The sequence below is a fragment of the Meriones unguiculatus genome (assembly GCF_030254825.1).
Source record: "Meriones unguiculatus strain TT.TT164.6M chromosome 13 unlocalized genomic scaffold, Bangor_MerUng_6.1 Chr13_unordered_Scaffold_34, whole genome shotgun sequence".
Classification (NCBI taxonomy): domain Eukaryota; kingdom Metazoa; phylum Chordata; class Mammalia; order Rodentia; family Muridae; genus Meriones; species Meriones unguiculatus.
Genome location: NW_026843646.1, coordinates 9390235 through 9413425, shown reverse-complemented (window position 1 = coordinate 9413425; position 23191 = coordinate 9390235). Strand labels below are relative to the sequence as shown.

Here is a 23191-nt window from a genome sequence, read left to right as displayed (position 1 = left end):
TCCTGAGTTTGATTTCCAGCACCCATGTGGTGTTTCACAACCATCTATAGTGAGATCTGGCACCCTTTTCTGCTATGCAGGCAGAATACTCTACAAATAATAAATTTTTAAAGAAAAAAAGAGAAATACACCATGGATCATCAATAAAGTTCCCCTCCCTCCAAAAAGAACAGTCACTACCTCTTTAAATAATAATAATAATAATAAATTTTAAAGTTAGTTTTCTCCAAGGGGCCACAAACCAGACTAACCATTTAGCCCCATGAGCAGCAAGAGATGGCAACAGAGAAAACTCAAGGGCATATTTGTGGGTTGTCAAAGCTACAATATATATTTAATTCTTTTGTATGCATATGGCTTCTGGTTTCATGCTTTCATGGTATTTCTGTGTGAGTGAATATCTGTATCTCTGCACCCACATTTCCCTCATGTTTTTCTTTGCTCTTTTTATTAATAACATTAGACACCTCAACCATTTTATTGATTTCTGGAAGATTGGAGCCTGACAGCTTCCTCTTTATGAAATACGGAAGTGTATTCCTTGACATAAATCCACCTCCCCAAACTAATGATCTGGCCTGCCCTTTAGGGTTTTCTGGTTATGGGTTTGGTGCAGCTCTGTGCTTCTTTGCTATCACTGCTGTGGTTTTGGGTCAATTCATGAAGTACTAAGCCTTTCCTGGCCATTATCAAGGGCAATCCCAGAAATCTAAGCCATCTCTTGATTATCTGCTGCTACTGCTTCCTCTGCTATTTATTCTTCATTGGCCACCATAGCACAGTCATCTGCATCACTCAGCAAGCCACTCTGAGGCTCTGTTCATGAGTAATTTGGGGTGCATATGTTTGAGAGAGAGAAAGAAAGAGAGACAGAGAGATAGAGACAGAGAGATAGAGAAAGAATACTGCTATGTGTGTGTGTGTTTGTGTAGATATTGCTATAATTCAGGAACACTGAGGCAGTTGCTGGTATCAATAGCCTGTCCTTCTCATTTGCTCTTGGATTCGACTTGTTGTCTGTGGAGTTTGCTGGGAATTTCTCTCCCATGTTAAAAGAGTTGCACACCCTGAACCTGACCGCCCACCTCATCATGGGAATGAGAATGCCCACAGAGGCGCTGTGTCTACAGAGTCTGACTGACCACTCAGAACTGGAGTGATGTGGAGACGTCGATTTGTCTAGAGCCTAATAACAATTTGTCTTGGGCCATCTTTAACCCCTATTTGCCATTCCTTGCCAGTCTCTTGGTTGGACCTAGTGTCCTAGGACTGATGAATACCTGTAGGGTCATGCTAAATAGAACACAAGCTTATCCCAGGCCTGTTGTTAAGAATTTCACTTGATGGCATTGGAGGCCCATAGCTGAGTTTTCTGTTTTGCCATAACCCGCTTTTCTAAGGTCTAACTGAAGAGCATTTATGGCTGTTCTGATAGTATAAATATTTGATGGGACTGCCTCCACATGGGAACGTGGAATTTGAAGTGACCCGAATCTATGCCCCTGGGCCATGGCAATTGTCATGTTCAAAAAGGACACAACTCCTGCTTTCTACTGTGTCCTGGGATACCCAGTTGTCCCATCACTGAGGAGTGTCCACTATGATTTTTCTGACTAGAGCTTTCCTGACTGATCTACAGAAGCCACGCTCCTGACACCCAGCGTGCTGGTGTTCTGCAGTGTCTTAGCCACTTTCCTGACTGACCCCCTAGCACCAGGGGCAAGGTCAAGGTAGCTGCAGTTTTCATGGGAACCCAGAAATGTCGGTGACTGCCTTCTAGACTTACAGTCAATATTGTGAGAAGATTTCTACCAATAAGCCACAACACTGAGGACGAGATCATGGATGCCTTTCATAGTTCTGGGGCTACAGAGAAGGCTCGGGGTTAAAAGCACTTGTTCTTGCAAAGGATAAGGTGTGTTTCCCACCTGGTAGCTCACCCCATCTGTAACTCCAGTTCCAGGGGATTCAGCTCCCTCTTCTGGTCTCTTCAGGCACCACACATCCACTTGGTACACAGGTACACCTATTCATGTAGGCAAAACAGTCATATGTGTAAAAATAAACAGATGGGATTTACAGTTCTTAGGAAAGGGAAAAAAAGAAGATTAGTAAGTAAAGCTATTTTATTGGCCCCACAGCCACAGCTTAAATTTACATAATCCCAGTTTAAATGTGCCCAGTTTAAATTCTTCTGCTCAGCCAGGGCCCAGCAAGTCCTTGCTCCCTGAAAAAGAAATTCTGGGATCCCTGCCACACTTTCTTTAATGAATGCCGACTCTCCCAGTGAAAAACAGGCCTGGTCTCAGAAAGGTAGACAGAGATTATAAACTGTTTTTATAGATAATAACAAAAAGCCAGGTGTGGTGTTATACACCTGTGACCATCAGTGGGGCAAGGAGAGGTATGCGGGGTCTGTGTGAGTTCCAGGTCATCTGGGTTTGCAAAGCCAGTTCAGGACATGCAAGGCCACACAGAGAAACCCTGACTTCAAAAACAGGGGCTTGTATCACCTGCCAGCTCTTCACACTCACATGAATGGACATGTCCTAAATCACATAGTGTGACTTCAACCAGGCTATAAGAAAGTCCTGCCCAGCATGGTGGCACACACCTTTAATCCCAGCACTCGGGAGGCGGCAGCAAGTGGATGACTGTGAGTTCAAGGCCAGCCTGGTATACAAAGACAGGCCTGGACAGCTAGAGCTACACAGAGAAATCCTGTCTCAAAAAACCAATCATCATCATCATTATCATCATCATCATCATCATCATCATCATCATCATCATAATGAAACAAAATATCAGAGCCAGGCCTGATGACACATTTCTAGGTTCTTTTCACAAGGAAGGCACACAGTAGAGTTTTATAGCTAAAATAGCAGATGGAAGAAAGTTTTGAAACTTCATTTTATTTCATTCTTTTTAAATCTCCATTACAAGAAATGGGTTGAAAACAAAAGAAATCAAAGAAGGCAGAAAAAACTAGAAAAGATCCATAGGGCGGGGGTTGTGGTGAGACACAGGGTTCTATTTTTATTTTGTAAAGAGAATATGTGAAAACCTTCTACTGAAGAAGAAAGGTATGAAACACTTGACAAAATATTCTGCCTGTTGAGGCCACATTACCACAGTGCCTCTCATTGGCACCTCTTAAAAAAATGTGCTTTTCTAGTTGTGAGGATGATTGCACATTTACTTTTTAAAAGAGACATATGTTTGTATAGTGTGTGTGTGTGTTTCCATGTGGGAGAGAAGAGGACACTGGATCCCCTGGAGTTGGAATTACAGTTGGTTAGGAGTTGCCTGATATGGCAGAGTGATACATTTAAGTATTTTATTATGTGGGAGATATGTTATGCATATAAAGTTTGGAAATGTTAAAATGTGATAATCCCCCCCACACAAAACAGATAAATGTACTATCTGCTTCACTGTTCTCACTTTAGCAGCCCAAGCCTGGAACCCCAGCATTCAGAAGGCTGAGACAAGAGGATCACAAGTTTAAGGCTGGCCTCCCCACCTCCCTCTTAAAAGCTGCTGTTTACTCAGCCATTGCTAAGGCAGCATACAGCTTCCTAGTGGTCATAGGTAAGAAATAATTATCGTCCTGAAAATACAATGATAAATTTAATTCACCATATGGTGACATGACCCCTTGAGATGAACTCAGCAGTATTTGTTTAAACTTACCTGTGACCATAATAAAGAATCATTAAGACATTTCTTAATGAAATTAAGACACTTTATTTCCTTCCTTGAAAAACAATGCCTCCTTCTACAGATGCTCATTACACATTCATTTATGTTTTAGAAAATTTATGGAACATGAGCTAAAAAAAAGTGGGACCAGGGCTGGGTGATGATAAGATGATAAGAGCATAGGTTGTTCTTCCAAAGGTCCTGAGTTCAATTCCCAGCAACCACATGGTGACTCACAACCATCTATAGTGAGATCTGGTGCCCTCTTATGGAGTGCAGGTGTACATGCACGCCAAAAACTGCATAATAAATAGATAGGTAGATAGATAGATAGATAGATAGATAGATTGGAAGAAATAAAGAAAGAAAATAAGAGTGAAAGAATGATGGGACTAACAAATTAATACCATAAATTCCTTCTTAAAAATGTTTCTGGAAATGTGATCCTCCTAACTCTGCCTCCTGACTGCTTACCCTACCCTTACCCTGTATGTTCCCTCATACACTTAGCCTAGAAATTTCAGTTTAGGTAACATAGTCTGAAGAAGAAGCCCTATTTTTTTTGGTGTCAAATATCACCAAATAATATTGAAATATTGAAGCAGTTGAGGCAGGAACAAGCAGAATGCTGGAACATACGAGAGACTAGAACAAATATGTTAAAGTCTCAGCATGCTGGAAGGAGGATTCTGTCAGGTTTGGTCCAGCATCTCCAGTGTCCAGTCCTTTTGTTCTGCATACATATAATTTCTCACAAGTATCATACAGTTCTAAAATTATAAATGTATGAGATGTTCAGGATGAAACAAAACTGTAAGCCAATTTTAACTATGCCAAATAAAATAATGGCATAATGAATTTTTGAAGATATTATAGCCAAGGATTTATTGGCCATGTATTGTTGATGTTTTGACTGGAGACATACTTTTATGTCTCAGTCAGGTTGAGAATTGTTTCCATGTAAAGGGATCAACAATATAAGTTACTATTATTATTGAACATACAATCATTATCATGTTGAAATAAAAACAAGGTTGGATAGATCAAAGTATCTTTTTGGGGGATCTTGGGTAAGTGTTGTATTAGGCCAAGCTGCTACCTATCTCCCGAGAGGTCTTCCATTAGAGAGACAAGCCTGTTGCCTTGAGCAACAGAAAAGGCATGTTTTAAGTAAACTTTATATAAACTCCTTTTTAATTTAGAATTTAAGCATACCCTAGGTATCCTGTACCTGTTTAAAGGTTTAGGCCTAGGTTTTTATATATGCTGTAGCTATTTGTCCTATCCCCTTTTTAAATATAGAATGGGAAGTTATGCCTTTATAGCCAAACTTTATTTAAACTCCCTCTTACCTTTAGCATTTAAGCATACCACAGGCATCTTGTACCTCAGTTTTACATTGGTTGTGACTATTTTTTGGCTTGCCCCCTTTTTTGCACAGGATGGGCCTTTATAGCCAAACTTTATATAAACTCCCTTTCCCCTTTAGCATTTGAGGATATACTAGGCATCTTGTACCTGGATTTTTACATTTGTTTGGGCTAACTTTGGCCTGCCCCCTTTTTGATATGGAAGGAAGGAAGGAGGGAGGAAGGAAGGATGGAGGGAAGGAAGGAAGGAAGGAAGGAAGGAGGGAGGGAAGAAGGGAGGGAAGGAAGGAGGGAATGAGGGAGAGAAGGAAGGAGGAAGAGAAAGGGATGGGAGGGAAAGAATGAGGGAGTGAAGGAGGGAGGGAGGAAGGAAGGAAGGAAGGAAGGAGGGAAGGAAGGAAGGAGAGAAAGAGAGAAATAAAGAATTCCAGGCTGCCCCAATTGCTTGTGAATTATTTCGAGACAGGGTCTCTCTTTGTGGCTCCGGCCAAGTCCCGGACTTGCTCTGTGGACCAGGCTGGCCTAGAACTCATGCCTCCCTGAGCTCCAGAACACTGCAGAAACCTACTCACCACCCTCCCCTCCCCTCCCCTCCCCTCCCCTCCCCCCCCTCCCCTCCCCTCCCCTCTCCTCTCCTCCCTCCCCCAGCCGGCAGCCCCCACCGGGTTTGGACTCACTTGGCAGTGTAGACGCTTTCGAAGGCCAGCATCCTTGTCCTCTGGAAGCTCCTGCCATTGTGGGTCTTGCTCTTGTGTTCCACCTTGTGGGAGAAGAACGCTGTGCAGGGATAAGGTGAGGAGAAGGTCACAGTTAGACACACTCCGGGGGTGGAGAAGAGGATGGGGTATCAGACCTTTCAATTGTCTCCCCAAGACTTTAAGATGCTTCCTGGATTCTGGAGGCAGAGGAGGAAGAGGAGAAAGAGAAGGAGGAGGAGAAGGAGGAGGAAGAAGGAGAAGGAGAGGGAGGAGGCAAAAGAGGAGGAACTAAGAGGAGAAGGAGGAGAAGGAGGAGGAGAAAAAAAAGGAGGAGGGAAGAGAAAAAGGAGAAGGAGGAGAAGGAGAAGGAGGAGGAAAAAGAGGAGGAAGGAGAAGGAGGAGAAGAAGAAGGAGGAGAAGGAGAAGGAGGAGGAGGAGGAGAAGGAGAAAGAGGAGAAAAAAGAGGAGGAAGTAAGAGGAGAAGGAGAAGGAGGAGAAGAAGGAGGAGAAGTAGGAGGAAGAGAAGGAGGAGGAGAATGAATTAATGAATGAATGAGTGAATGAATGAATGAGGGCACAGAGGACTGAAGGATTTGCACAGAGGGTCAAGTCCATTGCCTGTGCGGAGGGAGCCCAGAGAGAAGGAGCTGATAACACATCATTATCATTATAACGTACTAATAACATGTTTGCCATCCTCCTGGCGGCTTCACGTGACTCAGGTCACAGGACAAGGACCCCCATGTGACCCCTCAGGCAGGTTACCCAGAGGGCCAAACGCTTACCATCAGACCAACCTCCCGGAGGTGACATCTGAGGAGCTGGGAGGGACTGGCCTGGAAGGGCGTCCTTTGAGCTCCACAGCACATTCCAGTGCATCGCGTAATGTATTTAAATATATTCAAATTTATTCAAATACCCGTGTATTAAAATAAAGTCAAACACATTCAAATATATTTAAATGAGCTTGAATACTCAGGGTTCACAGACGAGGAGAGACACAGAGACAGAGACAGAGAGATAAAAGAGACAGACACAGAGAGACAAAGACTCAGAGACACAGAGACAGAGACACAGAGAGCCAGAGACAGAGAGCCAGAGATACAGAGATAGAGATACAGAGGGAGACAGAGAGACAAGGACAGAGAGAGACAGAGAAACAGAGAGACAGACAGAGAGACAGAGACACAGAAAGACAGAGAGACAGAGACAGACAGAGGCAGAGACAGGGACAGAGACAGAGAGAAATAGACACACACAGAGACAGAGATGGAAACAGAGACAGAGACACAGAGACAGATACAGAGAGAGAGACAGATACAGAGAGACAGAGATGCAGAGACAGAGAGACACACACAGAGAGAAACAGAAAGACAGAGAGACATAGAGAGACAGAGACAGAGAGAGACACAGAGAGATAGACAGAGACAGAGAGACAGAGACAGACAGAGAGAGACAGATAGAGGCAGAGAGAGACAGAGACAGAGAGTCAGAGACAGAGACAGAGAGTCAGAGACAGAAACACAGAGCAACAGAGACACAGAGAGACAGAGACAGAAAGAGACAGAGACAGACACAGACACAGAAACAGAAACAGAGACAGACACAGAGACAGAGAGACACAGAGAGGCAGAGAGACAGAGACAGAGAGATACCAGTGTGTTGTGCAGAGGGGACAGGACCCCTGTGTCCACTCCACATCCAGGGATGGAGGGCGATGGCGATTTCGACAGTGACAGTGATGGTGGCAGAAGGCGGCTCTGAGGAAAGCTGGCCCCTCGCACTTCTCACACACACAAGAAAGTGACAATAATAAAATAATAATAGTAAACAGACAAAATTACCAATAAACGATAAAAATCAGGTAATAATAATCAGATAATGATAATAAACAGATAATAATAAACCGATATGAACCAGATGATAATAATCAGATGGTAATAAACAGGTAATAATAAACAGGTAATAAGGATCAGATGATAATAATAATAATCAGATGATAATAATATCAGATAATAATAATAAGAAAATAATAATAAACACATAATCATAATCAGATAATAATAATGAACAGATAATAATGATCAGATAATAATAATCACATAATAGTCAGATAATAATAACCAGATAATACTAGCCAGATAATAATAATCACATAATAATAAACAGATAATAATAATAAACAGATAATAATATCAGATAATAATCATAATCAGATAATAACCATATCATAATATACAAATAATAATAAACAGATAATCATAATGATAATCAGTTGATAATATCAAATAATAATGATTAGATTATAATAATGAAGAGATAATAATAATATCAGATAATAATGTTCAGATGATAATATAATAATAATCAGATAATAATAATCAGATGATGATAATCAGATGACCACACCCCAGCCGGTGACGGAAGTGAGCTGTCCCGTGAGGGTTGGGACTCGAACTCGAACCAGGAGGGAGGCGGGAGCTGATGCAGAGGCAGTGGACCAGCCGCCCAGGGCTGGCTCCGTCCACAGGGGGCGTGGTCTCACCACAAGCACAGAAGATGGCTCCTCCCACAGGGGGCCTGGTCTCCTCACCAGCCCAGGTGATGGCTCCTCCCACAGGGGGCCTGGTCTCCTCACCAGCCCAGGAGATGGCTCCTGCAGAAGTCTTCTCCTTCACAGGAGCTAATCTCGGATCAAACCTGTTTACAAAGCTTTCCGGTTTGGGCCAGCAGCTGATTTTTACTTATTCCTAGAGGAGAATCCTAGGCTCCCTCTGCCATTTCTTTTTTTTTTTCCTGGTGATACTTCCTGACCAGTTGTTGATGGTCAAGAGCTAAAGTCCTGTCCCTAAATTATCATAAACCCTGGAATCCTCCCAAAACAGACGAAGAGAGAGAGAGAGATTGTTACGCGAATTTTAACAATGTATTGTAGTTAAAACATTAGAAACACAAAATTAAAAATGATATTAAAACTTGAATGGAGAAAGATGAACGAGCTTACAAAGGTGGCGAGCCTGCTAAAATAATACATCAACTTTAAACTCAGAAGGAAATCAAAACACCGAGCCTGACTCCTTGGACACTGTCATTGTTAGCAAAGAGGTTATCATTTGCAATGGTATGTATTAAAACTGAGAGAGGGATACTCTTTTAGGATAAACACATATGAAAAGATTTGATGTGTCCAGAGATGGGTCTGTAGAGAAAATGAGGAGGAATGCCTCCACCTAAGGAGAAGAATTAACACATCTGAGACATCACAAGGTGCTTAAGACGTTCCCCTGCGACGTTAGGTGGTTGAATCAGCCCAAGAAAACAGCATGAGGTCATGAACATGACAGGAATTGGCATACATCTTTCGACAATAACTCAATAAGTGGTCTAAAATTCTCAATAAAAACCACACGAACTCTCCAGTCCAATTACCTAAAATATAGCTCGAAAATTGTTTAGACAGATTTGCAGCACAGGAAAAATTATGTTATATGCTAGTGACTCAAAGTCCAGCATATTTTCATTGACAGCCAAGTTGAGCGATTTGCCATAGGGTATCAATTTGCTCCTGCACGAGGTCAATCCTCTGATTGAACACCATCAAGCTTCCTTTTAGTTGAGCATTAATTCCTTTATGTACAACTAAGGCATGAGCTACATTGGCTAAAAGATTATTCAGGGTCTGAGCAGTCTGCCCAGTATGACTCATGGCTAATGCCCCGGATGGAGCAGCTGAGAGTGGCCATTGTCACAGTAAATTCTACCAGAGTGGACGCAGGACTAGCCACAGGATTATCATCATAGATTGCTGCAACCATGAATCATCTGAAGGAATGGGCGGGTATGGGAGCGTTAGCAGGCCTTCTGGTGTTGGTCTCCTTGGTTTGCCTGTGGTATATATGCAAGATTAGAGTCTCACAACCGTGTGATGCAGCCATGATCATTCAGGCCTTTACAGCCATTGAAGCAGGACATTCTCCCCAAGCATGGTTGGATACCATAAAAAGCTAAAATGATACGCTCAGGATGCGAGGCTAAGCACTGCACTCAGGGTCAGCCGCTTTGGACCCAGAGAAGAGCATGTCTGATTGCATGCGGGTTGATGCCCCAGGTCCCGCCTCTGAGAAAAAGGTATCAGACGGGTCTGATGCTCTTTGGGTGGATGACACCTAAATGAACATCAGTACAAAGTCCCAATTTATTTCTAATATCAGAGATCAGACCTCTACTCTTGCCTGATGCGTCTAAAACAAAAAGGGGGAACTGTAGAGAGCTGCGGAATGCTATGCCTTAAAGATGGAGCTGGTTTCTGCCTTCCACCTTCCTGATGGTGAGTGCTCTCTGTCACGAACAATTCCACATTTGGCTAAGGCTGAGGATCTGGCTTGCTTCCATGTATGTGGATCTATCTGCATTGCCCACGTGGTACGCCTGGGTTGGCTACCCAGAGGCTATTTAAGCTCACTCCTCCTACAAGGCTCACACCTCCCTGGATGCTCACACCTACCATGCTCATGGCTCCCTGCATGCACAACCTCCTTGCATGCTTACACTTCCTGCATGCTCACACCTCCCTACATTTTCACACCTCCTTGCATGTTCACCCATCCCTACATGTTCACACCTCCCTGCAGGTTCCCCAGGGTCTGAGGATTGTTCAAGGTTCCTGAATAAACTTCATTGAATAATAATAATAATAATAATAATAATAATAATAATAAAACAATTATTTTATAGAAAAAAAAACAAAAAACACACAAACTACCAGACTGTCTAAGAGACAGGATCCACCTGTTTTCTACTTCCGAGAACATCCCCTCTACATTAGACACAGAAACTGACTTGTGGTCACAGGTTTGAAAGAATCACAAGGAGGTGGAACTGGAAAACAACCATATTCTATCATCTGAGAATATTTTTATTTTTTTGGTCTGACAACATGCACTTCGAGTCAAAAGTTGTCAACAGGGGAGATCCAAAATGGAGGTGTAAGCATGCAGGAGGTGAGAGCATGCAGTGAGGTGTGATCATTCAGGGAGGTATGAGCATGTAGGGAGTTGTGAGCATGAAGGGAGGTGTGAGCATGCACGTAGGTGAGAGCATGCAGGGAGGTGTGAATGTGCAGTAAGGTGTGAGCATGGTAGGAGGTGTGAACTTGCAGGGATGTGTGAGCATGGTAGGAGGTGTGAACTTGCAGGGAGTTTTGAACATGTAGGGATGGGTGAACATGCAAGGAGATGTGAACATGTAGACAGGTGTGAATGTGCACGGAGGTGTGAATGTGCAATGAAGTGTGATCATGCAGGGAGGTGTGAGTATGGTAGAAGGTGTGAACTTCCAGAGAGGTGTGAGCATGGTATGAGGTATGAACTTGCAGGGAGGTGTGAACATGTAGGGAGATGTAAACATGCAAGGAGGTGTGAATGTGCAGGGAAGAGTGAGCATGCAGGGAGGTGAGAGCATGCAAGGAGGTGTGTGCATGCAGGGAGCCATGAGCATGGTAGGTGTGAGCATCCAGGGAGGTGTGAGCCTTATAGGAGGAGTGAGTGTGCAGTGATGTGTGAGCATGGTAGGAGGAGTGAACTTGCAGGGAGGTGTGAGCTCGTAGGGAGGTGTGAACATGTAGGGATGTGTGAACGTGAAGGGAGGTGTGAACATGTAGATAGGTGTGAATGTGCACAAAGCTGTGAATGTGCAGGGGGGCGTGTGCATGCAGGGAGGTGTGAGCATGGTATGAGGTGTGAACTTGCAGGGAGTTGTGAACCTGTAGGGAGGTGTGAAGGTGCAAGGAGGTGTGAATGTTCAGGGAGTTGTGAGCATGCAGGGAGGTGAGAGCATGGTAGGAGGTATGAACTTGCAGGGAGGTGTGAGCATGGAAGAAGGCGTGAAGTTTTAGGGAGGTGTGAACATGTAGAAAGGTGTGAATATGCAAGGAGGTGTACGTGTGCAGGGATCTGTGAGTGTGGTAGTTGTGAGCATCCAGAGAGGTGTGAACCTTGTAGGAGGAGTGGGCATGCAGTGAGGTGTGGGCATGGTAGGAGGTGTGAACTTGCAGGGAGGTGTGAGCTTATAGGGAGGAGTGAACATGCAGGGATATGTGAGCATGCAGGGAGGTGTGAACATGTAGAGAGGTATGAATGTGCACAGAGCTGTGAATGTGCAGGTAGGTGTGAATGTGCAGGGAGGCTTGAGTGTGCATGGAGGTATGAGCATGCAGGGAGGTGTGAGCATGGTAGGAGGTGTGAACTTGCAGGGAGGTGTGAGTTTGTAGGGAGGTGTGAACATGTGGGGATGTGTGAGTGTGTGGTTAGGTGTGAACATGTAGGGAGGTGTGAGCGTGCAAGGAGATGTGATCAGCAAGAAGGTGTGAGCCTTGTAGGAGGTGTGAGCATGTAGGGAGGTGTGAGCATGGTAGGAGGTGTGAACTTGCAGGGAGGTGTGAATTCAGGGTATTGGGTGGGCTATGCAAGCCTTGAGGACCATATAACATGGAAGAACTGAGGGATTGCTGGGAAAAAATGGCAGCTATTTCTGTATTGATATGTTAAATATGAATCTCTGTCTTTTGTTCCAAGTATGAAACCTACATCTATGGAAATATAAACTTCAGACTGAGCAGTTTGGTCTCCATTAGGTAATGATTACAAAATGAGCTCACAAGGAAGAAAGGTGGCAAAGACAAAGATTCTATTTTTCTTTGCTTTCTTTATATCATCTTTCTTTTCTTTGAGGGAGGGCGGGTACCCAGACTGGACTCAAATTTTTGCTGTCAAGTTTTGCTTTCCTAATTAATTTGTATTTTATTAATCATTTTTATTTTTTCACAATTTATTCATTATATACCCCTTTTAAAGGCCACTCCCTCAACTCCTACTGGTCTTACACTTCTTCCCTCTTTCCCCCAAACCCTTTCCCCTAATCCTCTAAAAGGGGGAGTTCCCCTCCTCTCCCATCCATCCACACATTATCAGAACACTACTCAGCTATTAAAATCAGGGAAATAAAATTTCTGCTCCTATTACTTCTGCATAGGCCACTGTGCTCACCTCAGAAGATTTCATACTATGAAGCTTGCCTGCAAGCTTACTGTGAAATAAACAACAGGTAAACAACAACAACAACAAGCTTACTGTGAAATAAACAACATTTTAGAGAGTCCCACCCCCAAGACACTGTTTGATTTACCATCTCACATCAAGAAACATGTGAAATTTGAAATGCTATGAAGTGTGAAGCATTTTTTTCACAAGCATTTCAGAGAATGTGGTTCTCTTGCTGCCGGGAGGCTGTTTCCCACCAGCCCAGGAAGGAAGGAGGCCCAGAAGATGAGGTATAAAGCTTGGAAGCCACCCAAGCATAACAGTGATCAGAACACTCGGGGAACCACCTCAGAAAGTAAGTTCAACTTTAATTCTAGAAAACAGAGGGTATGTACCTCTTGGGGAGTGACTGGGGTGCTCTAAGGATAGGTGTAGATAATTGTTTAAAACAGGGCACTTCCAGAATGCTTGATTTGCATTAAACAGCACATTCCTATTATATGAAAAAGAACATGGAACCTAATTATCCTATATTTGAAGGGAGGGGAGTTATCAGGGATCTGTGTCAAAGGCCATGTATCAAATTTGGTTGCTGGCATCTATGTCTAAAGGCACTCTCCAGATGAAGTCAGGCAGAGAAAACTCACCCTTGCCATGGTTATACAACTAGGCCAGCAGCAGGGTCATACATGGAAGAGAAAGCCTCCTCCTTCACATCTCAAAATTCAGTCTGGGTTGTGATGGTTTTCAATAGAACCCCTGGAACAATAGGTATCTGTACACAAAGAAACTTCTACAGGCTACCACTGTTGTGATACTCTCAGAGAACTTCCTGGCTGGTGTTAGTTCACCATTCCCTACATGTTCATCCACTGGACTCAAAGTTTCTTGTGTAAAGTGAGGCAATTGAAAACAGTAAATATTGAGAATCAGGATTATCAATAAGTCTTCCCTAAACACCTTATTATATAATACTGTTGCATGTAATTGATATTTACATTTATTGTATTCTTTTAAAAATAAGTTTATTTACTTTACATTACAATCATAATCCCCCTTCCTTTTCTCCCCCATTGCTACCCTCCACTCCTATTGTCTCTATTCCCTTTCCCCTTTCCCTTCAGAAAAAGAATGTCATTTCCATTGAGCTAGATTTTCACTTCTGTTGGATCTCAGTGGACCAAAGAACACAAAGGCCTTTCCATATTGCTTTTAGTCACAGAATTCCTCTCCAGTAAGGATGCTTTCATGATGATGATGATGACTCTAGATTTGTGCAAGGCCTCACCATTTTAACACATTCATAAATTCTATCCAGTATGAATCCTTCCAAGATGATGAAGATTATACAAATGTGGAATGGTTTCACCATGGTAAAAGCACTCAAAGGCTTTCTATCCATTAGGATTTCTTTCATGGATGTGAAGATGATTCTGAAGTCCAAAAGTTTTTTTTCACATTGGTTATAGTCAGACAGCTTCTTTCCAATATGTGTTCTGTTATGTATTAGGAAATTTTATGTGCAAAGGCTTTGCCACATAGTTATATTCATATGGTTTCCCTCCAGAATGTGTTGTTGTCCTAGGAGATGACTGTTACATGCAAAGGCTTTATCACACTAATTACCCTTACAAGGCTTCTCTCCACTGTGTTTTTTTTCATGTTTTCAGAGACTACTCTGTTGTGCAAGGGCTTTATCATGTTGAGTATATTTATAAGGTTTCTTTCCAGTATGTGTTCTTTCATGCCGTATGAGATGACTGTTTTCTGCAAAGGCTTTCCTGCGCTCATTACATTCATGAGGTTTCTCTCCAGTGTGTGTTCTTTTATGCCATATGAGAGTATTGTTTTTTGCAAAGGCTTTACCACACTGGTTGCATTAATAAGGTTTCTCTCCTGTATGTGTTCTTTTATGGCTCAAGAGAGTACTGTTTTCAGCAAAGGCTTTACCACACTGGTTACATCCATAAGGTTTCTCTCCAGTGTGTGTTCTTTTATGCCATATGAGAGTATTGTTCTTTGCAAAGGTTTTACCACACTGGTTACATTCATAAGGTTTCTCTTCAGTATGTGTTCTTTTATGGCTTAAGAGATTACTGTTTTCTGCAAAGGCTTTACCACACTCATTACATTCATAAGGTTTCTCTCCAGTGTGTGTTCTTTTATGCCGTATGAGAGTACTGTTTTTTGCAAAGGCTTTACCACACTCATTATATTTATAAGGTTTCTCTCCATTGTGTGTTCTTTTATGGTTTAAGAGAGTACTGTTTTCTGCAAAGTCTTTACCACACTGTTTACATTCATAAGGTTTCTCTCCAGTGTGTGTTCTTTTATGCCCTATGAGAGCACTGTTTTGTGCAAAGGCTTTACCACACTGGTTACACTCATAAGGCTTCTCTCCAGTGTGTGTTCTTTTATGCTGTATGAGAACAGTGAGATAGGAGAAGGCTTTACCAAATAGAGTGCATTTAAAGGGTTTCTCTCCAGTATGACTGTATTCATGCCTGCAATGAAAATTGGCACATGTGAAAGATTTACCACAGTGATTTCATTACACTAATAAATATATTTATCTATATGAATTAATTTCATAATTTGGTCTAATGGTAAAGAAGAATCAAATTTTAAAGTTTTATCACTTTATTTACTTTCATGGTATTCGCCTTCATTATGGGTATTTTTGAAGATTCCTGTGCTGGTAAGAGCATTTGTTATGTGGTTCACTTTTATAGCACCATTTTTCTATAAGAGGTTTCTCAAAAATACGAAGATTATTGTAAGAATTCAGAGTTTTACCACAGCAATCCCATTCACAAATTTTTGTACTGTATGAATGACACTTTATTTAAAAGGTGAGCAGGACATGCGAAGAAGTTCCAAATTCCTAGTATTCATAGGTATTTTCAGCAGTATGAGTTTGCTGATGAATTCACGGTGAAGTTGCAAAACCAATTAACACTAACCATTTATCACAGTCAGAAAATCTACTCAAAGTGGGGACTACTGCAAAATCAATTGTTCTTGGAGAAAGACAGAGTCACTGCTTCTTTCAAGATTCCTATGCTCATGTGTCTTAGAAACATTGTGACATATGATATACCTATTTAAATTAAAAGAATAATAAAAGATTCCCACATTGAATTAACACAGTTTGTTTTTTTTTCATCATAGACATGTCATATAGGGATTAAGGTTTCTCCACAACAGTATTCTTGACTCTCATAAGCTGCTCCTTTCACTAAAGTTTACAATGTTACTGCAAGAATATGAGTAACACTAATTTTACTATGAAATATTTACTTATTAGAAGGTTTTTGGACACATAGTGATCACCTATTCAATGTGTATACCTCTTACAATATCTAAGTAGATAAAATGAGACTAAACAGATTGGCAGTTCAACTCAGTAGCCGTAATGTCCATAATTTCTGTTACGACATTACTTTATTTTCTTCTATCTTAGGGGAGTGCCTTGAAAACACAAATCAGATATGTGACATTGAAGTACGTGAAATTGTGAGATTTTAATTATCATCAGTTCACTTAAAGCAGTGCTGTTTTTTTTTTTTCAATGCAGTTTATTCAGGAACCTTGAACAATCCTCGGACCCTGGGGAAAGCCAGCCCACAGCTTAAATAGCCTCTGGGTAGCCAACCCAGGCGTGCCACGTGGGCAATGCAGATAGCTCCACATACATGGAAGCAAGCCAGATCCTCAGCCTTAGCCAAATGTGGAATTGTTCGTGACAGAGAGCACTCACCATCAGGAAGGTGGAAGGCAGAAACCAGCTCCATCTTTAAGGCATAGCATTCCGCAGCTCTCTACAGTTCCCCCTTTTTGTTTTAGACGCATCAGGCAAGAGTAGAGGTCTGATCTCTGATATTAGAAATAAATTGGGACTTTGTACTGATGTTCATTTAGGTGTCATCCACCCAAAGAGCATCAGACCCGTCTGATACCTTTTTCTCAGAGGCGGGACCTGGGGCATCAACCCGCATGCAAGCAGACATGCTCTTCTCTGGGTCCAAAGCGGCTGACCCTGAGTGCAGTGCTTAGCCTCACATCCTGAGCGTAACATTTTAGCTTTTTATGGTATCCAACCATGCTTGGGGAGAATGTCCTGCTTCAATGGCTGTAAAGGCCTGAATGATCATGGCTGCATCACACTGTTGTGAGATACCACAGGCAAACCAAGGAGACCAACACCAGAAGGCCTGCTAACGCTCCCATACCCGCCCATTCCTTCAGATGATTCATGGCTGCAGCAATCCATGATGATAATCCTGTGCCTAGTCCTGCGTCCACTCTGGTAGAATTTACTGTGACAATGGCCACTCTCAGCTGCTCCATCGTAGTATCGAATTCTCCAGTCCAATTACCTAAAATATAGCTCGACAATTGTTTAGACAGATTTGCAGCACAGGAAAAATTCTCATGTTATATGCTAGTGACTCAAAGTCCAGCATATTTTCATTGACAGCCAAGTTGAGCAATTTGCCATAGGGTATCAATTTGCTCCTGCACGAGGTCACTCCTCTGATTGAACACCATCAAGCTTCCTTTTAGTTGAGTATTAATTCCTTTATGTACAACTAAGGCATGAGCTACATTGGTTAAATGATTGTTCAGGGTCTGAGCAGTCTACCCAGTATGACTCATGGCTAATGCCCCGGTGGTAGCTCCAACAGCCGCAATGAAATGGCAGTAACAATGGTGGCTGTAGTTCCAAGATCCCTTTTCTGTCTGAAGAGAGTCATAGCGTGAGGGGCATCAACGGGCACAGGCACGCAGTGAGGCATGCGAGTAACCAGGGCATACCTAAATTTACTAGCATTCCAGCATTGGGCAAAAAAAGCAAGTATCATTACCACAATTACTTGGCTCTATCTGGCTAATAATTAATAAAAATGGGGGATATAGACAAACAGGTGTGGGCTTATAGGAAATATTATGAGAAGCCTTAACCCCCTCATTGGAACATCCTGCATCAGTTCTAGAACTAGCAGTGGTGGTGTCCGAGCTCTGAGTAGGTTCAGGAGACCATTGCCCCCAGGGGCGAGACGTACTCTATGCCAATTGACTAACTCCATGTTTACCTCCAATTTTGAAAGTCATTTAAGGTTCTTAAATTATTTTTTCCCTTTTTTTAATTTTTCATCAATTACACTTTATTCATTCTGCATCCCCCCATAAGCCCCTCCCTCCTCCCCTCCCAATCCCCACCCTCCCTCCTCCCTCTGCTTGCATGCCACTCCCCAAGTCCACTGATAGGGGAGGTTCTCCTCTCCTTTCTGATCTTAGTCTGTCAGTTCACATCAAAAGTGGCTGCATTGTCCTCTACTATGGCCTGGTAAGGCTGCTCCCCCCCCCCAGAGGGAGGTGATCAAAGAGCAGGCCAATCAGATTATGTCAGAGGCAGTCCCTCTTCACATTACTATGTAACCCAATTGGACTCTGAACTGCCCTGGGCTACATCTGTGCAGGGGTTCTGGGTTATCTCCATGAATAGTCCTTGGTTGGAGTATGAGTCTCTGGGAAGTTCCCTGTGTTCAAATTTTCTTGTTCTGTTGCTCTCCTTGTGGAGACCCTGTCCTCTCCAGCTCTTACTATTTCCCAGTTCTTACCTAAAATTCCATTCACTCTGCCCAACAGTTGCCCATCCGGCTCAGCATCTGCTTTGATAGTCTGAAGGGCAGAGGCTTTCAGAGGCCCTCTGTGGTAGGTTCCTAGGTTGTTTCCTGTTTTCTTCTTCTTCTGATGTCCATCCTCTTTGCCTTTCCGGATGTTAATTGGACATTTTAGTTAGGGTCCTCTCTCTTGCTTAGTTTCTTTAGATGCACAGGTTTTAGTGGGTTTCTCCTATGTTGTATGTCTATATGAGTGAGTATATACCATGTGTGTCTTTTTGCTTCTGGGACAACTCACTCAGGATGATCCTTTCCAGATCCCACCATTTACCTGCAAATTTCATGATTTCCTTATTTTTCATTGCTGAGTAATATTCCATTGTGTAGATGTACCACAATTTCTGCATCCATTCTTCTGTTGAGGGGTATCTGGGTTGTTTCCAGCTTCTGGCTATTACAAATAAAGCTGCTACAAACATGGTTGCGCAAATGTCCTTTTTGTGTACTTGAGCCTCTTTTGGATATATGCCCAGTAGTGGTATGGCTGGATCTTGAGGAAGCGCTATTCCTAGTTGTCCGAGAAAGTGCCAGATTGATTTCCAGAGTGGTTGTACAAGTTTACATTCCCACCAGCATTGCAGAAGGGTTTCCCCTTTCTCCACAACCTCTCCATCATGTGTTGTCACTTGAGTTTTTGATCTTGGCCATTCTCATGGGTGTAAGGTGAAATCTCAGGGTTGTTTTGATTTGCATTTCCCTAATGGCTAGTGAGGTTGAGCATTTCTTTAAGTGCTTCTCTGCCATTCGGTATTCCTCTACAGAGAATTCTCTGTTTAGCTCTGTTCCCCATTTTTTAAGTGGATTACTTGGTTTGCTGCTTTTCAGCTTCTTTAGTTCTTTATATATACTGGATATGAGTCCTCTGTCAGATAAAGGGTTGGTGAAGTTTCTTTCCCAATCTGTAGGTGTTCGCTTTGTTTTGATGATGGTGTCCTTTGCTTTGCAGAAGCTTTTCAGTTTCATGAGGTCCCATTTATTGACTGTTGCTCTTAGAGCCTGTGCTGTTGGTGTTCTGTTCAGGAAGTTTTCCCCTGTACCAATGAGTTCTAGGCTATTTCCCACGTTTTTTCAAGCCGATTTAATGTGTCTGGGTTTATGTTGAGGTCTTTGATCCACTTGGACTTCAGTTTTGTGCAGGGTGACAAGTATGGATCTATTTTCATTTTTCTACATGTAGACATCCAGTTAGACCAGCACCATATGTTGAAGATGCTATCTTTTTTCCATTGTATGGTTTTGGCATCTTTGTCAAAGATCAGGTGTCCATAAGTGTGTGGGTTTATTTCTGGGTCTTCTGTTCGGTTCCATTGATCCACCATTCTGTTTCTATGCCAGTACCATGCAGTTTTTAAAACTGTTGCTCTATAGTACAACTTAAGATCAGGGATGGAGATACCTCCAGAAGATCTTTTATTGTAGAGGATTGTTTTAGCAATTCTGGGTTTCTTGTTATGCCAGATGAAGTTGAGAATTTTTCTTTCCAGGTGCTGTTTTTACACTGTTACTTTTCTTTAAAACTTCCAGGACACAGCCAGGTGTTGGTACATTCCTTTAATCCCAGCACTTGTGGAGGCAGAATCAGGCAGACCTGTGTGATTTCAAGGTCAGGCTGGTCTAACAAGCAAGTCTAAGACAAGCACAGCTACACAGAAAAAAAACTATTTCAAAAACAGAAAATAAAAAGCAGCCAACAAAGAAACAGACAAACAAACTTCCAGGACACATTAAAATTTCTTAAGATTCATATCTGTATCATTGTGCTCATAAAGTTACCTTTTATTACTTGTAGTACTTTGAAACTGTTCTTCAATATTATGGTGTTCCCAATTGTAGCCTAAAATATAGTACCAGAAAATATATATTATTGGAAATATATTATTATTGAGGCAAAACTTAAATCACTATCTTCTTGTGACCCTTAGAACCATGCTTGATTTATTCATTTCATTCCTCCTCAGTCTCAATTACAGTCTTCTGTAATTGGAATTACAGAAGAGAATCAATAAAAAAGTAAGAGTTGTCTCCTTATTTTAAAAATGAAAAAAAATTGCAGTCTTACCTATAGCAGTGAGGTTTTTACAGGTCTCTAGCATCACATCTTTGTAGAGTTGCTTCTGGGAAGGTTCCAGCAAAGCCCACTCTTCTTGGCTGAATTTCACATGCACATCATTGAAGGTCATTGAATTCTAAAATATACCATACATTTGTACAAAAGAAAGACTTGCAACAATATAAATTTATACTTCATTGGCAATATAATCCTATAATTCTAGTGCTTCTTCTGTTTATATTCTGACATAGAAGTGCTAGTGTTAGACAGTTGGGTGCTGTGAATCAGGTGAAGGATGGGAGAAGAAAAAGCCTAAAGGTTAGATTGTAAAGGAAACAAAAGGCTTGCTTTGAAAACCTATGTTAAAGGTGTTGTATTAGTTTGTAAGACATGTGTATGATGTAGCCATCAGTTGGGTTCTTGAGTGATCTATGAATCACCTTCAGTTACTTGGGCAAGGACCCTGTCATGAGACAGGTGGAAGGAAAAAACACAGTCATCATATTTTACCTAGCAACAAATGAGATGTGGATATCAGGGGACAGTGAACAGATGGGTGACATCAGTCAAAAAACAACATGGTACTGGATATCATGTTTTCACCAGGGCTTAGAGATGTGGCATATCAGTATATGAAAAGGGGGGCTCATATATTTGTGGAAGGGAAAGTGGACTATAGTGAATAGATGGATAAAAATAATGTGAGTGGCAAGCAACAATAATCATAGCTGATGACATCATATTTCTGAGTAACCAGACAAAAGAAAAGGCATAGAACACATGATTATTCTTTGATCATTGTTTTGTACACTTTCCTTTCTAAATCATGTATAGTCTATAGTTTAAAATAAAGATTAAAACTTTTCTATTAAAAAATAAGTGTTAATGTTATCACTAAGTCATTTTAGAAGAAAACAGAATAAAGAAGTTTAACTGTGCCATATCTGAATAGGATAGAGCTTTGGAATAGTCATGGCAATTAATGTGGACAAAGACAAACAGAGAGAAGAGAGCAAAAAAGAAAGAGACAGAGACACAGAGAGAAATTAACAGATGAACACTACTAAGTTCACATCAGAGAAATTTATGAACAGTTACTAACTACAAAAAAATGATGGACAAGCTGGGTATATTCTGTCATGCGTTTAATTCCATCACTCAGGAGGCAGACACAGGTATATCTCCTATATAGTAAGACAGAGTCTCCCTTAACAGTCAATAAAATAAACACAAAAGATGGAAAGAACTGAGAGGTGTTTACTGAAGCTTCTATAAGGAATTATACATTCACTGCAGTTGTGTATTCATTTTCCAGGAATCTGCAATGCCCTAGCTTAAACTGTAACTTTAATAAGATCTTACTAAAAGGGAATGCATGTTTACATAGCTAAAAATAGAAAGATGAAAATATTAGCAATGTAAATAATGATCATAAATAAGCAACATAAGGCAGGAGAGATGGCTCAGCAGTGAGGAGCTCTTGCTGCTCTTGCAAATAATTGGGCTCAATTGTCAGTGTTTAACTGGGACCCACTACTATCAATTGCTATAAGTTCATGAGTTCTGAACACATCATCAGACTACTGTGGGGATCAGGCACACAAGATGTTCATATTCATGCATACAATCAAAATACTCATATTCAGTAAAAATTAAAAACATATCCCAGATGGCAGGGCTGATCACACAGTGACTGATCAGCGGGGTAACAGAGACTGCACAGTGACAAATTGTTGGAACTGTTGGCCCCAAACACCATTGACTGTGTTTACCAGGTGATAAGAAACCCACTGATGAGAAAAAACAGTTGGTTTCAACCTCAGAGCACCCAGCTAATCCCTGGAAAATTTCCTGGGCTGTTGTGGCAGGAGTAAGGTTTTCAAGCAAATAGACCCAAGAAGCATGTTCTGATCACCTTCCCAGGCTGAACTGTGCACCCCAGGGAACCAGAGACTGGGAGTCGCACTATCAAGAAAACCTCACAGGGAAGGAAGCAAGTGGGACTGACTGAATGTCACCCAATCTATCCCTGGAAAAGGTCCTGTAGACTTGCAGGTGCACAGCAGCCAGCCCTGAGTGGGACTCCAGCCGCTAGACCCAGGCAACCGTCTTTCCATCACAGATAGAACTGTGTGTGCCAGGGCACTAAAGGATGGGTTTCCGTGTAGGGAGAAAACCCGACAGGGAGGGAAACAGCAGGTCCCAGCTTAGAGCACTCAGCTGACCCCACCACCACCACTATGACCACCACATATGGGAATGTTCTCGGGAAAAGTTCTCAGGTTCCTGTCCAGTCACTGGCTTGGAGCCACCACTCACAAGCAAGTGCCTACACACTGTACATACCTCCAACAGTACAGACTGGGTCTTCCTGTTGGGAGAAAACCCAAAGGTGGGAGAAACATCTGGCCCTACCTCAAGACACCTAGCTCTGGAAAAGTTTCTGGTTATCCACGGGCTCCAGACTCTAGCCTCCTGCTGCACACATGAGAGAGGTGCTCTCCTGCCACTGATTACCACTTCAGTACTGGGGCACAGAGCTCCAAAATTAGACCTGCAGAAGCCTGGGTTCCCTGAGATAAAGCCCCAGATACTGCTCCAAGTGACAACCAGTTATCCCTAAGTAAACTGAGCAAACCACCGGGCA

The 23191-nt window shown here is 42.1% G+C and overlaps 1 protein-coding gene across 1 annotated transcript in view; it reads right to left on the bottom strand.

Annotated features, from left to right (window-relative positions):
• The window catches only part of LOC110542709 (zinc finger protein 62 homolog), a gene marked incomplete at its 3' end in the record, with an annotated part of 129330 nt that overhangs the window by 81547 nt on the left and 24592 nt on the right, over positions 1-23191 (bottom strand). The window contains 3 exon segments of the mRNA XM_060376248.1: positions 5750-5849; positions 8180-8442; positions 14525-15311. Of these exon segments, the coding sequence (XP_060232231.1) occupies positions 5750-5849; positions 8180-8442; positions 14525-15311 (1150 nt within the window).